General features: G+C 39.7%; 1 protein-coding gene across 3 annotated transcripts; it reads right to left on the reverse strand.

Annotated features, from left to right (window-relative positions):
• Positions 1-3,245: 3,245 nt before the first annotated feature.
• Positions 3,246-12,231, reverse strand: LOC146574746 (sterile alpha motif domain-containing protein 3-like). 3 transcript variants are annotated; one of them, XM_085274654.1, is made up of 5 exons: positions 12,131-12,231; positions 5,170-6,174; positions 4,892-5,047; positions 4,471-4,563; positions 3,246-3,691 (listed from the first exon to the last, which is right to left on the reverse strand). In XM_085274654.1, exons 2-5 carry the CDS (start codon positions 6,154-6,156, stop codon positions 3,374-3,376), a joined length of 1,554 nt encoding a protein of 517 aa, XP_085130780.1. In that variant the 5' UTR covers positions 6,157-6,174; positions 12,131-12,231; the 3' UTR covers positions 3,246-3,373. The 3 variants fall into 3 exon arrangements, with proteins under 3 accessions (XP_085130780.1, XP_085130779.1, XP_085130778.1); XM_085274653.1 differs by lacking the exon at positions 12,131-12,231 and adding an exon at positions 11,392-11,448; XM_085274652.1 differs by lacking the exon at positions 12,131-12,231 and adding an exon at positions 6,501-6,958.
• Positions 12,232-19,008: the final 6,777 nt, after the last annotated feature.

Genomic DNA, 19,008 nt, shown 5'->3' on the forward strand with positions numbered 1-19,008 from the left:
ACACTGTTTTTCAAAGTTCAGCTTGTCTGTTCCTGTTTGTCTTTTTTGTTGTTGTTGGTCCCTTTTGCGCCAACATTTCTTTTCTTTTTTTTTCTTTTTTTTAAACAGACTGTTTGTTCTGCATTTGTGGTTCTAATTTCTGAATTTTCCTTGAATGCAGCACATATTCTCACGACTGAATCGGTCTGTTGAGCAAAATATATCATTTTCATTTTTTCTGAAATTATACTTTGGCTTGTGAGTCTAGCTTTACAACATTAAGTGATCATGATAATCGGATCACTTGACTGATATACAAGGATTACTCTTATCCTTCTGTGCCTTAACAATTGTGCAAGAAAATTGAACTTTTAATATTTAGTCTTACTATAATACAAAAATCTCTGTCTGTCTGCAAATGTCTCCTACATGATCAGGAGTTAACCAACCAAACAAAAGTATTTGCCACCTAATGATTTCTTCCTTTCTTTTATTTTTTATTTTTTGCAAAACATTTTTTTTGCATCTTTCTGACCTTCCCTGGTTGCCGTTTCTGTTTCTGCTGTATGCCCCACAGCAGTGAATGCACATTAATGCTCATATGTCACAGCATGAATGCACAGCTAGATTAGATCTCCCTGTTTCTGTATGTATACTCCAGTTTTAAACCATTACCTTAATCTTTAATAGCCTTTTTTTTTCCAAACAAGCCTGTAATTGCAAAGTGTCTTAAACAGCAGGGAAGCTTCAAACCTGCAAACTGAACCAAAAGAAGTTTGTGAGTTTCTCAGACTAGCTTTAAATATGAAGAGTATTTTTAAATGGAGCAGAAATCAACCAGATCCACTGGGCACAAGGCTGATGGAATGGTTTGATTATAGGGCGGAAACAACAGTTATAGACAGCACTGTTGGAATAATGCTCAAGAACAAAGTAAACCAATATAGAAATGACTGGAAAAGGGTTTAGCTGTTACGGGCCATGAAGTGCAGTGGCAGGTAATCTAGAAATGACTGATGATACAGCAAGTATAATTTGACTCTATGAACAAACAGCCAAGAGGCTGCACTTTACTACCAGGTCCTCGGTTTCCAATAAAAAAGGCAGCTACACAGTAGAGAAAACTCATGTGTCACCACAGCGGAGATCAAATAGCAGGATGTAGAATACGATGCTTTTAGGAGAAACATTTTGGGATCAGCAGGGTGGACTGATTCCTGCCAAGCGTCGCCATTAATAAAGTGAAAAATACCCACACGTGCACATCAGAGACAGTTTTAAAAAGACAAACTTCAGGACTTATCCAGAGCATTAAGCTAACACAAAATGAAATAACCAAAGTCATTATTCATTCCTTTTGCTAGATATTAATTAGTTTAATGATTGAGTATATTATTTTTTCCATCGAGTAATCAGATAAGAAATACTTTTATCTTATTAATGAGCAATAATGAATAAAATAACAGACAAAAATGGGTCTTTCAAATTGTACTGCTCATTGGTTTCCATGTTCACAACTGTAATTGCAAAACTGTAAGTTAACTACATACAACATATCTCAAAAAACAGTTTTATTGTGCTCACGTGCCATATTAAAATAGCATTTTTAACCTCTGGGGGGTCCTAGAAAAATGCATACACTATCGGACCTAGAGCCACAAATCGACCACGCCCAAAAAAGTGCTATAAAAAATTTATATATTAATATTTTATTCCACTTTAAATTAGCCAATCTTTTAAAACTACTTCTCCCTGAACTATCCATGTAAAGTTTTAATTATATTTCGGGGGTTTTAACCCTTTTAATCGCAGTTTAATTACATGAGCGCACCGTTTTTTTTAGCCCCCCAAAACAAAACGAAATATTTAAAAAAAAAAACATTTGAAGTAATATTTGATTGTTATTATAATTAGGCCTTTAGATGGACTAAAGATTGGCACCAACCTTCATTTCGATCGCCTTTTATTTTTTTTTTCAGGACCAGAAAATGGTCTCCAGGCGGCAAATGCTCCTCCTCTAGGCCGAAATCAGTGCATCCTCCCGGGTTAACTCCCGACGATGACCGGGGCATGTTGCGTCGGACCCCTTTTTCCAACACACACACTCAAAAAAATGAAACGTTGACTTTAATTAAAATTATTTTGTCAACAGGTTCCACGAAATTGAATTGTGTTAGTTTAAAGCAAAAATCTTTAGGTCATCTAATTTAATAAACTTGCATTACAGTAAAACAATCCTTTTGAAGTGAGCCAATTTTATAAATCTATTTAGGATTAATTAACAAGCAATATTTAAGACCACCTAAAACAAGTTATGTTGTATGGACATAAATTATGTATTTACAGGTTAGATAGATTAGATTCGTTTTGTGAACACATTTCTTGTTTGTGGTATTTAAATGTTAAATTTAAGTTAGATTAATTAAAATATTATATTTTCAGCGAAATTGTGCTTTACTAATTACACAAATCTATTTTGTCAACAGGTTCCACACAAATGAATTTAATACAAGCCACTTATTTTCTTTAATTTCCTTTATTGCCAAGACATTCATTAAACATTTCTTTAACAAAACAGCTGCACCACACATTATTAACCCATTAAGGTTAGTAACTAATAGTATGCACACAGATGCACCATAAAAATAACGATTTTAAATTAAATGTCTCTGCCAGAAACAGAAGAAAAAACATTTAAGATCAAATAATAGGTTGACCACAAAACCTTTAACAAATCAAAATGAACTGTTCACCTTAACAGCCACAATCCTGGACGGCATCCCATGACAAATTTGTGAAGAACAGAATAAACAGGTTCCAGTCACCAGGTTAGATAAAAAAAAAAAAGTAATAATAATAATAATAATAAAAACAAATAGTCTACTAATATTCCCAAAATGATATCACCATCCCAAATAAAACTTGAATAAAATATGCAAACATTATGATCTGACAATAAAACAGCTTGCCAGTTTTCAGTTTTTTGCAGCAGCTTAACAGAACTCATTTAACACTTGCCACTGACAGCATTTATTTTACCACTGTATAGGGAAAAAACTCAAGTGGCAAACATTTTAACATGGAAAGAATTGTTCTTTTTTAAAATGCGGCAAAATGCACATTCATCCTGTATCGTCTCTCAATGAAACCATTTAAATCTAAATACTTTGAATAATCTTTTAGTAGGCCCTAAACCCCCCCGCCCCCAAAAAGAGTAAAATCTCTGTAATTGCAATTGTTTACAAACAAATGTTTTAAATCTCTCTCAAATTTTGGTTCCCCCCCCCACCAAAAAAAACAACAACATTTTTTAAACCAAATTTCCATTTTATTCGCCTCCCAAAAACTTCTGTCCATCTGACAGAACATTCATCCAAATAAAAGAAGGGTTGGATTATTCATACAGTTTATTCTTGAGCATCTGTACCTTTGTTGAGAGTCTGCTGGCATCCAGATGAAGGAAGACCTTCTGAAGTACCTCAAAGAAAGCTTTCAGTTCCCGAGGATAACTGAGATTGAGTGCATATATCACACCCATTAAGACCGCACACGCAGAGGCCATGTCTCCCAGGTCATGCAGAACTTCAACACCCTCGATGGTTATACCCACATCAGCTGGAGGAGTGCTGGCATCACCTCCTTCAACACTGATGGTGAAGATACCAAGGGTAATTTGTTCCAGCTCCCTTTGAACAGCTGTAGCATCAGAATCCTTTAAAACAGAGAGTAAAACAAAAACCCATCGCATTGGGAATTAGACACAAAAACACAGAAAAATGCATCCTTAAAAAAAAAAAAGCCAAAGTCACCCTTTAATGAAATAAACACAATATCAGGAAGACTAATGATTCTGCACCCTGGTGCGCCATTATTTTCGACTACAGTTTTAACAAAAAATGTTAAATAAATAAATACTAAATAGAATCACCATTATATATATATGCATCCTCTAAGTATTATGTATTACTAACTTTTTAGTATTGGATTGCATTACATTGCATAACTCTTCCTGAAATGTGTGTATACATAAAGATTCCTGTTGAAAGATTTTATTATGTTTATGTATAGAAGTACATTTCATTTGAGGTTCTCTAGATGTGTTTGCTCTTTTTACTAGAGAAGTTACACTGTGCAAGCTCAGCACGAAGTCTATGCCATTGTATGTTATCTCTTCCTGCGTGTGATGAAGTCTCTACTGTTATATGTTATCTCTTCCATTCATGTGACTGTGACGCAAACATGCTTGAGTATAAATAAAGGGTGGTGACTGCTGCGGAGTGTGAGTCTCCGTTTGAACTCTCACCCATGTGCACGTTAAACCTGCAAACCTGTCTGAGTGTCATTTATTCTGACCTGAGTTGCATTACAGGAAAACTCCTAACATTTCCCCAAAGCATTTAAACAGATTCCATGCAAATTATAACAATGTGACAACATTAGTTATTCAAGATTTGGTTTAATACAGATAAAGACTACGCTAAAATTACCAACCAGGTATTCTTTAAAGAGGATGCTTGGGTCTTCATTTAGGTAAAGAGGTAGTGCCCTGAGGACACACTCCCTCCTCTTTTCAATAGTTTCATTCTGGAGAGAGTGACAGAGGTACAGAAAGAGAAAACAGAAATACTTTAGAATGACACAAACTGACAGTATATGCAAAATGAATGACATATCCACTGCTGACACAGACATGTACACAAGACCAATTAATGATCACATGAATATTTAACATGTGGGCAGGGTTTCCACCATATTATACATATCCATATTAAGCAACAGAGGGAAAGACAAACTAATACGGCATCTTTTTTTGCATACCAAAATGGAACTTACAGGTACTATACACTAGCTGTTTAAATTTGAAAGTGATCTTATAATGCCATAACATTTTGCTGCGAACAGAAAAACGCACCTGTGTGGCTGGGGCCAAAATTTGCCTGATTTTCCTCCCTGCAGCGCCTCCTTTATTCTTGAAGACTTTTATTAGTTGGTCAGTGTATTGGTCAAGTTGTGCAAGAAACCTCGGAACCAGTGGAGCAGTAGTAATCCTTACAAATTCTGCTTCTACCTAAAAACATGTCAACAAACACAACATACTGTACTGTAACTATATTTATATATACTATACGTACACATATACATACTACTGGAGCCATTACAGCTTTTATTGTTATTTATAAAGATTCATACCTCAGCCACACTAAATAGTCCTGGCCATCTGATCTTGAAGTCGGCGATCATGGGATTGTTTTTGACAAGTTCCTGCCTCCTGTATGCAAAGGTCCTGGCCATCTTCTCTTTGATAACTATCTCATTATGCTTCTTCTTGACCTCAGTTAGCAATGCCAATCTCTCCCTTTCAAGGCTGTCCTGGGTCTCTCCAGCCGGATAAGGAGGACAAAAATTTACCTCTGCCTTTCTAGGTTTTTTGACAGCATATGCTGGGTGACATCGATCGGTTGGTTTGTGCTTGAGGGAATTAATGCTCACTTCTGGGCACCCCAAGTTTCTAAGCTTTGTCCTATAATTTGCCATCTTGTACTTGAGGCTAATCTTCCATCCGTAGAAACCACTGAAAGATCCTTGTTCTCTTAAGCATGGATGTGCTTTGATTAAAGCTTCAGCAACAGATTCTATTTCCAAGTTTGAAGGATATGCCTTAAATGTCATGATTTTCTCAGCTAGAGCTTCTAAAATGTCTGACTTAAGTTTGTGTCCTGGGTTCAGAAGAATTCCATTTGATATGAAAGCCTGGTTTGCACTTTGAAGTTGCATCTCCACGTCATACGGAAACTTTGGTATTTGGAATTCTGCAGGCCACTGATATCGAGCAGTTTCGGAGTCAGAGGATGAAAGTAATAGTGTGTCAGAAGATGATAGTGACGTTTCTTCCCCACTTTGGTTCATCCCAACTTCACCAAAGTCTGAAGCATCAGTCAGACAGATGACTTTCACTGTGCTCTTGTCCTGAATATCATCCATTCGTTTAAGGTTGATAAACTCATTATCAAAGTCACTGTCCATGTACTGGAGTCTAATGTCCCCCTGAATATCAAACTGACGTTTGATCTCATCTGAAAGATCCTCCACAGACTTTGGCATGCCCGATGCTATCGTCAGTTTTTCAGTATTGTTGGAACCAAGGATGATCCGCAGTTTTACTGGTTCAGCCATCATTCGATTCCGTGCTTCAGTCTAGAAAAGAAAAAATATATATACATGAACATAAATCCAGTAACTACGTACAAAATTGAAAGTATTAAAATTGAGATGTCAACATGTTTCACAACGGTACTTAACAGAGAAGTGAGAAAAATTCTGGCTAATCTCAACATAAACACAGATTAAAGGTTTTCTTGTCTAGAAGATGTACTGATGGGCCTAACAGACTGTTAGATTCAACAAGTCACAAGGAGTTAGTGGCTGAACATCACAATAAAGCCAGATGCTACTTTAGGTGCTTATGCCAGTGAGATTAAAGTGCATATTGAGTAAGGTATTAATTACAGCTGTTTACTCACATATTCATTGTGTGCTTTTGATGTAAGGATATCTTTTCAATGTAACCATTCGAAGGGGACCAATGAAGTAGTCATTTAATGGGTACTTCTCTGCCAGTTCATCATATGTTATCAGGGACATTTTGCCACTTGTACATGGTTGCAGTTCAAAGGCCCGGTAGTGCTCCCTAAACCAAGACGAAAACTTGCTGACAATGAAATTCAGTGTACCCTGAACAACACATAATCTGATTATCTCTCCAAATTCAGGCAGCCCATCAGTAAAACCACAGATAACGATCATTCTATTTCTGTAGTTGATCCCTCTATAGTCTGCACTTTTAGTCATGTTTACTTCTGTCATGTCAGGATACATCTTTTTGATAGGCAGAGAAATGTCATCTTTCAGAACCTCAAGTGGAACTCTTGATGCACTTGACACTTCAACTCCAGATTTCTGTGGATGTAATGAGTGTAAGTGATAGGCAATCAGCATTTGATGTTTCCTTGACAGTGTTAGAGCAACATTCTTGAAACACTTGGTATGATGAGCCACTTCCTTGAAAAAAACTGTGTTTTCCCTCAAATCGCATTGTCCATAATCCAACAAGAGGACCAAAACATCGGATCATCTGAGGGTAATGTTCCAAGTAGTGATGCTTTGGCAGAAGTTTTTTGTTGGGAAATGCTTCTTGATATTTCTGTCTGTGATCAGAAATTTTGAACTGAAGATATCCAATTGATTCTTCTGTATGGATCTGGGCAACAGCAAGTTCCACTATCTCCTTTAAATCCAAAATGATTTCCCACACTGGATCACCGTCAGGTATAACATCTCCAATCAAGAAGGGCAGCAATCTTAACAGAGTCCAATTTTCCGCTGCATTGCCACCTATTGTATTTTTTCTTAACAATGTTCGTGGAACAATATGTGGACGGTTTGTTTTATCTTTTCCCTTATAGGGAAAACTGACAATCACTTTATTTAAAGAGTCCAAAGTGATGTATTTTTTGGATATGAACATACCCAGACACTGTGCAAGTTCCACTGGAACAACACCTTCCAAAAGATCGTGGAGTATGTCAGGTGGATATCCAGTTGTCACATGAAAATGAGAAAGATTTTCCGTCAGCACACATGGCCTTTTTACTCCAACACAATGCTTTCCACTCTCTACTGCATGTTTGACATGTTCTTTGTGCAGGTCTTTGGATCGAAGAGTAAACTCTCCAGAAAGTACCGGTTTGGTCTGAAAGTCGCTGAAGCGTCCTGTGCAAAATCGACAAACATACTCTCCTGAAAAGCTCTCCACAAAACCTGCAATCCCATGAGCACCTAGATTGTCTGCAGCTACACACTGTACCGTGCCTTTAATATTTTTTCCAATCTGTGGGACAAATACCCCATGCTCCTCCAAGACTGCCAAATCACACAAAAGAGGTTCAAGCACTTTTTCATACCCATATTCCTTGACGTAGCTGCTTTTACACAGTATTGCCAAGTAGATGGATGACAAAGAGGAGTGTTGGTCTTGGGATAAGTTGCTTAATATCCAGTACACTGCACGAAGTTTGTGCTTCTTTCTTGAAGTACCGAGAGGGTTGCATACTTCAAAATCATCAATGTAAAGCATCACGGTAATTCTCAATTCATCAGCAGACAGGAACTGATTTTTTTTGAAAAATTCTCCATCTTGAAATGATCTGTATTCTTGTTGCATACTTTCAGTTTCCTTGGATTGAGCATTGTAGTTTTCTACTATGTCATCTACTATACCATTCTTTGTTAGGAGCTGTTGTAGGGTCTACAGTAATGGTATATATTGGTAGGTGTGGTTGCTCTCCTTATCCAAAATATATTCAATTGGTTCAACGACATGGAACTTTTTGCTGAAGTACTGTTTCCGCTTAAAAGCAGTTCCAAGTGTACCCATATGTCCAAGTGTTTTTGTCAGAGGGTTAGAGATGCAGACTGCAGAGGCCAAATCCTCAATTTCTTTCACATTAAGATTAATATGACTTTGCTTTGTACAAAAATCTGTAACTATGGCATTTATTGCAGTCAGGGATGCAGAACTCATCAGGAAGTGCAAGTCCTGCAAAAACTCATCCACTGCACTGCTTGGAACATGGAGTACATTTTCCAGCTTAAGCAACATCACTGCAAATTTCTCTTCTATCATCCTCTCATCACTTTTAGAGATCCCAGTCTGAGACAAGTCTTGCACTTCCACCTGGCCTTCGTCAAATACTTCACTGTCTTCATGTTCCCCTTCAGGAGCTGGCCTGTTAAAACGGTCTCTTACTGTTACTATTCCACCTTTAAAGTCACTGTAAGAATAACCAAGATGTTTTCTATTTTTATGTGATTTGAATGTTCCATAGATGTTTGTCATAAATGTACAACCCTTGAACACGCATGGGACCGTTTCATTTGCTTTCAGATGCAAATTTATGTGACTAAAATACTCCTTTTCAGAGGTAACTTCAGAGAATCCACAAACATGGCAGCTGAATGTGGCCAGTGACAATGTTTTCTGTGATTTCTCTCTGTTATGAATCCTACAAAAATGGGACCTGAGTGCATTCCATGACTTAAATGTGCATGGACAACTAATATATGGGCAAGGATATGGGCGCCAGTGCCCATAATCTGGATGTTTTAATCTATAATGTTTAAGTAATTGGCCCCTAGTTGAGGTCCTTGCACTGCAACCTTTACACTGCCACATTCAGATCTGGAGAAGACATAAAAGTAAAGTAAACAAAACTTAACTCGTAAAACAGTTTTTTTTGAAAAAAGTATGACAGTTCACATACCACATGCAAGCACAGGCATACCACATACACCACATCAGTATAAGAGGGAGCAGGTAAAGGCCAGGAAAAAACTTAAAAATTATTGATTGAATTACAAGTAAATAAAATCTTACTCAGAAGAAAAGCAAGAGATTGACACTGCCATGTGCCAACTTTCTATAGAAAAAATTATCAGGTCTGTTGACCTTCTGTCTGTCCAGTTATTTTTCGTCAATAATTTCATTTAAAAAAAATGTAGTGTTTATTTAACAAAATTTAATTTATAACCATGTTGATATGTATAACTCTGCTAGGAAACATGCTGTCTTTACAGACCATTTTCATATAATACAGATGACTGATAGAGCACAACAATGGTGTCACAGTGGCTTCTGGCCCTCAATTTTTGGATTTTAAATGTCACAACTTCATGCTATCATTGTTATGCTATTAGACATTTGTGTGATTCTCAAATTACAATAAAGCAATCTCAATAAAGCAAGTGGAAAAATATCCTAGAACCCCTTTAGCTAATCACTTTAACAAGCAAAGAAACATTAAAAATGTGTCTTACACATTCCGCAAAGTAAGGATATTAACATGTTAGCAGTTAATACAATTGTTTACAATAACCTGGGATAAACAGGCACACTAAATTTTATCATTTGTACTATTATATCTCATCTTATTCCCAGGTTTGCTCTATGAGGGACATACTTCATCTGTGCATCTATTCTGAGCGCAGTAAAAAAAAGAAATGCAAGTTCAAATGTTGCATTTTGTGGAGAAAATTATTTTGATCTTAGAAAAGTTTAATTTCAGCGAAAAAATTTCATTTCTGCATGCAAGAAATGTATTTCAGTGTTTGCTATTATCCATATACACACACAATGACAGCCCCTCTCGCTCAGTTGTTTGCATTTGCTCTTGATCAGATCCGCTCAACTCTCTGTACACCGTTTTAAATGTGCCACAAAACCAACCAATCACAGACTTGGATGCTAAAATTCTGATTGGCTGCTACAGTCTCCAATCAGCTTGCTAGCTACTACTTTCCAGAAACACGGTCCAGAATGTAGCTAAATCGAGTTTGGAGAGCAGAGATCTGAGCAAGAGCAAATACCAACTAGTGATGGGATTTCCGGCTCTTTTTGCTCGGCTCACTAAAAAGAGCTGCCTCTTTCGGCTCCGAACCGGCTCTTCAGGTTGTTTTGTTGCTTTAATTAATTTATTATTCACAATAATATAAAATTATGCACAAAAGGAATTACTAACGTAAAAAAGTGGTTTTATTTATATATGTTTATATATAAATATATGCGGTGGCCCCTAGAGACAAAACACGTACAAACTCCAAAACACATTTCTAGCATGAACTGAACTTCCAAAGCAGAGCTACTAGATCACTTAAATTACACAATTGAAAGCATGTGTGTATTGTTTGTGTATTTATACACAGGCACTCAAATATATTCAAATAATTTAAAAAAAAGTTCATCTACCTGTTACTATCACACACCAAATCCGGTCGTTGGTACTTGCTGGATTGTGTAGCCACAAGATAACAAAAGCTCAACACTGCGCCCAGCATCCTGGAGCACTTCTGTTGTCTTTTGTAAGTGTTTTGAGTTTTTATGTGCTTCTGAGTTTTTATATGCTTCTGAGTTTTTACGTGCTTCGGAGTTTGTACGTGTTTTTACGTGTTTTGGAGTTTGTACGTGTTTTGGAGTTTGTACGTGTTTTTACGTGTTTTGGAGTTTGTACATGCTTCAGAGTTCGTACGTGATTTGAAGTTTGTATGTGCTTTGTCTCTAGGGACCACTGTAAATATACTTTTATTTATTCACGCCACATAAAATGTAATAAATAAATCATATAATACAAAAATCAACTATTCACATTTCAACTTTTAACTATTTAGATTTTCATCTGTTTCCTTTTACAAATTTAAAGTGAAAACAACACAAAACACTGCAAAACACAATTAAATATAAATTATAATATGAAAACAAAAAGAACATGCACATTCTCTGTCATATGGGCCCGCATGAATCCGCACTTTCTGAATCCTTTATCATCTGCAACCGAAAATAGTTGTGGATGATTACTATACCTTTCTAATGTGAAGTTGTTGTCCCTGGCTCTCTTTCTCTCTCTCTCCTTCTGGCTCTGTTCCTGTGCTACTGAGTGTAACTACCGCCCCTCCCCCCTCTGCCCAGCGTAAAGCACAAGGCTCGCGTGCAGAGTGAAGCGGAAAAAAGTGCGAGAGAGAGGGTGAGAGAAAAAAAAAAACCCAAAAAAAACCCCACGAGCCGTCACGGCTCGCGATAAGGAGCCGGCTCTCGTCGTTCACGTCAAAGAGTCGGCTCTAAGAGCCATTTCGTTCGCGAACGACCCATCACTAATACCAACAACTGAGTGAGAGGGGGTCACGTCGTGTCCAAATTCATGTGTAGATGGATAATTGCAAACAATACATTTCTTGCACGCAGCAATGAATTTGGTTCGCTCAAATTAAAATTTTATTCACTCAAGAATTTTTTTCTCAAAATGCAACATTTGCGCTTGAATTTTTTTTTAAAAATTTTTTTACGTGCGCTCAGAATAGAGGCACAAAAATACCGCCCTAGATGTATACCTATACACACCAACTTTCCAATGGTCTCTCGGTTCCCTTGTTTGGATGACAGGATGAAATATCTGACATCTCTAACTTGTCTAAGACCCAGTAAAACTAACGCAGCACAAGCATAGACAACATATGTAACATGTCTTGTGTGACAAACACAACATATAACCATGCTCAATATGAAGATACTAGACAACATAGTCAAAGAAAGACGTGGTCTTACCTCTCACAAATGAAAATCCAACTGCAGCTTGCCGCCAAAACAACGTTTTTTCGATAAATTTCAAGTCTTGCGCATGAGCAGGCCCAAGCCTGTTATTCTTTGGTTTTTTATGACCTCTGTTGTTGGATTACTGCCACCTTGTGGATATATGAAGTATATCAATCCTAATTAACTTAAATTAAATGTTATGTCTTCTGTACAGACAATAATAGACACAATTATGTAGACTTTATTAGAAAAACATATTTTAACTCAACAAAGACATATATTTTAAGTAAAATGAAAATAAATAATTATTTTAAACTGAACAATTCATCCCGTTCATTTTTTTGAGTGCACGTCCGGTACCACGTCACAACAAATACGTCATTTCCTGTTGATTAAAAAAAAAATGCACCCTCAAACGGTCCTAGGGGCCGAAAATGGTCCCGCCCGATCAGCGGGCGAAGCCGCTGCTGCACGCCGGAAATGAGGCTTCGTTTCCCGCAGGTCTGTTTAAGCAGCCCGCTGTTTTCCAGCCCGGGGTCAAATGTGGAGCAAGGGCGCCACCCGGTGGACAAATAAAAAAATTACAACTCTAAGGCCAGTACTGCAAACAGAAACGGAAACATAACCGATCACGATCGATTTGACCGTAATTTTTTTGCCGTGAAAAATAGCGTTTATAATGGGTTTCAATGGGGCACAAATCGACCACTAGGACCGATAGTGTAAGTTTGTCTGTAGCTTAGCCACTGAAGCTAATTTCCGGAAGTCATACTGAAATTTTTTTTTTTTTTTCTTTTGGAAGTGACATCAGAAACAGCAGCATGTGACATCACGTGATGGCGGAGCTTCAGTTCATCCTTTGTCATCCTTTTTTTTTTTTGGGTCACCTGTATGGAGAGAAAGAAAAACAAAAAAAACAGGGGAGACAGCAAACAACAAAGAGCAACATAATAATAAAAAAAAAAAGCACAATCACAATAAACTAGCTAGTCATAGATATCAATAGTTACTAAATAATAAACGATATTGTGCAGCACGCAAGATAGACAGCGCACAGTGTGCTTTGAGGCAGCAGCCAAGAAAGCTGTAGTCCGCATCTGTGAATACCCATGTGTACACCTGTGTGCATACCTGTGTGGATCAGCATGCTTGCATTCCAAAGGTTTCTCCATGTAATGATCTGCTAGAGAGTGTGGGGAGCCACAGCCCTGTCCTCTATGGTATCAAGCAGGTATGGAGGAGATCAAAACTCCAGACATCCAGAGGCCCCCAGAACACAAGAGACCAAGGAAGACCCACAGAGGGGCAGCCGCGCCACTGTCCCAGTAAGAGCTGAGGAGAGTCCCAGATGAGAGCTCATTCAGCAGCCGCGGAGCAGAAGCCAGGGGGAGTTGCAGTGACGCGCCCGTGAGCTCCGCCGGCAGCCAGCTGTGCCTGAGTGACCGAGCCCCAGGCCGAGAGGCCGGGGGCACCCCACCTCCAAAGTGGCCCGAGCGAGCCCCAATAAGCGGCCGCCAAGGAGTGAGCCGGTGTGTACCCGGACGCCCACCCCCAGATACAAAGAACCACCAACGCACCGATACCTGAGGGAGTCCGCCACCGGCAGGGGAAGTGGTGGTGGGTGGAGATAGGCCTCCAAACCTTGGAGGGCCCGAGATGTCCCCAGAGAGGTGGCGTCTGATACCCAACCTGACATATAGACACAGACATACAGGCACACACAGACACAAACATCCATTCCCACCCTCATGCTCTCATATGTACTTCACACTCAACCGACGTGGAGACAGACATAAAGGGACGCTGTATACACGATCACACTCCCCAAGCGTACTCTACTAACCGGGTCTAGGTACCCTTGCCCCTGGAGGGGGGAACTGCACCCAGACCCAGGTGGTGTTACCCTTTTCCCTGCGGTGGGGAGAGGCAGACCGCCCCGACTCTGCAGCAGCAGGGAGGCCCCAGACCGCAGTCGGACGGCCCACTCCTCCTAGCCCCCCCGCTCCAGTAGGCCGCAGAGAATGGGGGTGAGAGAAGACTCCAAGCCTCCCTCCACCCGCTCATTGTAGTGTTGATGCATGTGTGTTCTAAGGTGCAATTAAAACCCAGGAGGGCATAGAGCTACCTGCCAGAGAGCAGCAGGTAAGCGCATAGTCCCTCCTGCTAGCCCTCAATGTCTACATGTATTTAAAATTGAGAGGTGGGCAACGACGCCAGGGGTGAGGCGTACACCCTGATGGTAACTTGGACTCCGTGTATCGTGCCCACCCCCAAGATCCTATATGTATGTGTAATGAGGGTGTGAGTAATGTGAATGTCTAAGTTGTGGGATAAAATTGAGGCAGAGGCAGCCAGAAGGGGACAGAGGGGGGGGGGGGGGGGTAGCCTCCTCTGCATCCTGGTGACATACCCCTACTCCAAGGCCCTGCATGTGTGGGTGGTTGTGGTGGAGCAGGAGGAGGGAGGCAGCTGGAGATGGGGAGGGAAGGAAAGGAGGGGCTGGGGCCAGCTCCCCCGCTGACCCCAGTAGGCACTCCCACACTCCGCGACCCGCCAGGGAAAGGGGGGCCCAGGCCCATCCAGACCGGGGCCCAGCACAGCAGCGCCCCCCGGCCCCACAGAGCCCGGGACAGTCCACCCAACCCCACCACAGAGAAAACTGCACCCACCCCACCATCCACTCGTCTTCCAGACTACATGAGACAATAGACGCCCAGGCTGAGATCTTCCTCCACCTCTCCTGTATCTCCCCCTCCTGCAGAGAGTTCCTGAGGGGAAGAAAGCTCCTGCAAGGTGTAACAATCTCCCCCACCGGTTGAAGAGCCCCACAGGCGACTCGACACACCGGCGGCACCCTGCGCCAGGGATGGGCTCCCATGCACCCACCCGCCCACAACCCCGGCAACACACAAACCAGGACCCAAGGCCCCGAGGCCCAGCCAGGGCCCCGGCCCAGAGATGGAGCGCCCCCAGACCCTCACGCCCATCCCGGACCCACCCAGGGGCAGACAGGCTACCAGGTCAGTAACCCACGTCCATCACCACAGACCCTCCCCTAGCCCCGCTGCACGCAGCCACGAGGAAATGGTCAGAAAAAGGCCCCCAACCGGACATGACCGCTACCCCGGGTTGAGCCCCCCAAGGAAGATGCCTCCGGGGAACCCCCCGACGCCCTGAGCCTGTCCCTGCCCCCACACCAATCACAACATTGAAGGCGGGACCAAACTATGACCCCCCACCCCCACTAGGTGATGGAGCCGATCAAAGGAGCCCAGAGCAATTGATCTGATGTGGTGGCCGAGGCTGTATCAAAACTAATGTAATCTAATAGATAATTTCTATATTGGTTAGAATTAAGATTGTTTTTATTTTTCCAGTTCATGAGGACAGTTTTCTTGGCTATGCATAGGGCAGTGAAAACCATATGGGCTAAATTGTTTTCTGAGGTGACATTATCTAAGCTGCCCAACAAACACACTAAGGGGGAAGTTGGAATGTTACATTTCAGACACTTTGATAAGTCTTCACATATCTTGTGCCAAAACTTCTGCACTGGTGGACAGAACCAAAGAGCGTGAATGTAATTGTCTGGTGTATTGTTTTGACAGTGTGAGCAGTTGTTGGAAGATGTAAAGCCCATCTTGAACATCCGATGACCTGTATAGTGCACTCTATGTAGTATTTTGTATTGTATTAATTGCAGACTGGGATTTTTAATCAATTTAAAAGTTTTTAAGCATACCTGAGACGAGAAGTTTTGGTCTAAACTGACTGATAAATCTGCTTCCCACTTTGCAATAGGAAGGGATATTGATTCATCTAATTTAGAGAATGTTCTATATATTTTAGATAATAATTTGGGGGATTTAAGAGTAAGGAAATGTGCCGCACTTGGTGGTATTTGTAATTCAACTTGACTGAGGTTAAATTTCTTTTTTATTATGGATTTAATTTGTTGATATTCTAAAAAAAATTTCTTGTTGATCCCATATTGTGCAACTAGTCTGTCGAATGGGATCAATTCTGTTCCCTCCAATATATGTTCTAAGTATTTAATTCCTTTACAACTCCATTCTGGGAAGTTAATCATATTATTGTTTTGTAATATGTCAGGGTTATTCCAGATAGGAGTCATACTGAAATTTTAACAGTAAATGTGACCGAACTTTTTTTTGCAGACTTTCGCTATATTCCATTCAACACAGTGCAAATGGCGTGTAAATGAACAATGAAAAATGGCACAAATCGACCCAAGACCACCCAGAGGTTAAAGAATATATGTTCTTAATTCCAAAAATAAATAATCAGAAGTACAGATTCAATTAAATTAAGGCATAAAATAAAACAGCCTTTAGTCTTTTCTTAGAAGGCTTCCTTTCATTAGCAGGAGAAAAAACAGAACCGGACATAACTGTATCTCCTCATTGAGGCACATTTGGTGTGTGTTCATGTGCATGTGTTTTTGTTCAAATGTGTGTGTCTGTGTGTGCTAGTGAATGCGTGAGTATATGTAAGCCTTTAAAGGAACAACTCAATATTTTGCAGAGTAATTTACTCTATTTAAACTGACGTCTTCTATTATCATCATGGCTTCACATGAGCGTTTTCAGAACAAACCCTGACCTGTAAAGTGCTATTTGCATTTTTCAGTCAATGGATTTTGTTTGCCCGTAACCTGAATGCAACCTTTTTATATTTCTCCTCATAATGTTCTTTAACAATCAGAGAGAAGTGTATTAAACAAAAAGAACCTGGCTGTGAGGTTGAGTTTAAGTCTTTGTTATGACATTTTTGCTAATGGTAGGGTGCCATAAAAGAGGCTGTCTGCTTTCCAATGTTTCTTTGGCTGACACCAAGTGGAACGGCTTAGTACAAACCAGAACTGATGGCAGCCAAGAGCTGGAACCTAAATCACAGTCATTTCAGTTTTGTGGAAAATGTAAAAAAACATTGTCAAGGATTTTCTTGAAACCTGTGTAGCATCTCTATTAAAAGTTGAAAACTCATTTTAAAAAAATAAAAAAAATAAAAAATAAAAAAGACTGAAACGGCAGAAAAAGCAGATATACAACATCAGATCAGACACATGTTATTATGATTCTGTCAGTTTAACACCTTTCCACTCCATACCAGCATAAGTGGTAAGTTTCATGGTTGATCAGTCATTCAGAGAAAACCTGACTGGAGCTGAAACATAGCCAAGAGACAGCCCGCACTGTGGGGAAAGCATCAATTTTTGTCAAAATACCAAAATCCATCAGCCAAAGTTCTGCTGTTAGTTGAAGAACTGGCAAGAAGCCGTCAAGATCTAAGCTTAAAGTGAGAGCCTTAAAGTTCAGCTTGACCATTTATCTTTCTGCTTGTAGAGAAAATATAAAAAATTAGAGCATGATGGATGGGATACTTGGAATAGGGATCCTTGGTTTACAGCAGGGGTGTCAGACTCCAGGCCTCGAGGGCCGGTGTCCTGCAGGTTTTAGATCTCACCCTGGGTCAACACACCTGAATCAAATGCAGAACTTCAAGACATGTTGAGGAGGTCATTTCGCCATTTAAATCAGCTGTGTTGGATCAAGGACACGTCTAAAACCTGCAGGACACCAGCCCTCGAGGCCTGGAGTTCGACATATGTGGTTTACAGGATTCACAAAAGAATGTATTTTTAACTAATCTGGCCATGAACCAGATGTGCTAGAATGTCACTGATTATAATTACATATTATAAAATAATAATCTGAAACAAAAAGATGCATAAATTAGATTTTCAAATTGAAAGCAATAAAACTACTACTAGTTTTATTGTTAGGGATAGACAATAAAACTAGTAGTAGTTTTATTGTCTATCCCTAACCAGGTACTTTTCCCCCATACCAATAAGTTATACTAGTATAGTTATTATAATACTAAAGGCTCATTAAGATGCTTTGGTTGCATAAATCTAACAAAATAATTTAAGTGCCAAACCGAGTAATTTTATTTCAAACAAAGACATTGTGGTTTCCCGACCTAACCAAACAACAATGTAAAACACAACTCGTCTAACAGTCACACCAAAGAAAGTGTAAAAAAATTATTGGACTCATCTTGGCTTAAAACTGTTGTATCTGCTGTGATAGGCAATATGAGGTGATGGTACTGTGGTTGTATTTGGACAGGTATCTGGCTCCACAGAGTGGATGGTTGTTCATATGCAACACATAAAGATGTGTTTCCATGTGGTCCTCTTAAGAAAAACAACAACGTGCAGTGATGGTGCTGCACATAGAGATGGCAGAAAAGTGGGTTTAAACAGGAAATGGTTCAAGAAAGTGTGAAGGTGGAAAAAATAACACCAAAGACCAAAAAAAGCAACATTAAAAGTAGAGACAAGCTGCAGGAGACAGTTTTTAACATTCAGTTTTTTCTGTCTTGACTTCTTCAAGCTAAAGGACCACCAATAATGCAAACACAGACAATAATACCCCACAAATAAGTTGCTGTTCATATTTTTGACGCTGCCTCCTGGTGATGGTGCATCGATCCTTCTAAAGCTCGGAAGGATCGATGCACTACACCACTCAAAATGTCAGCTTTTTCACATTTTAAAACTGGAAAAACTGAAACTCATATCCAGGTAGATATGAGTTTCAGAATTATTCAGTAGTCTGGTACATTTCATTTGTATTTCACAAATTGTTGCATTTTAATTCATGCATCACATGATATTTTATATCTGTTACTATTCAAATGTTTTATTATTTAAAATTTAAGATTCATTTGTGCATTCTGAGTAATATGAATTTCTACCCCTCAATGATACAAGCCGGAGACTCAGTGGATACTCAGGCTCAGTCTTGCGTCTTTTATGAATGATAGTCTAAGTACGCAGTCCAACATCCTGAGGAAGGAAT

Source organism: Mchenga conophoros, linkage group LG5 (genome assembly GCF_057382185.1).
Source record: "Mchenga conophoros isolate Kocher_MC1m ecotype Shallow Benthic linkage group LG5, M_conophoros_male_GT1.1, whole genome shotgun sequence".
Classification (NCBI taxonomy): Eukaryota; Metazoa; Chordata; class Actinopteri; order Cichliformes; family Cichlidae; genus Mchenga; species Mchenga conophoros.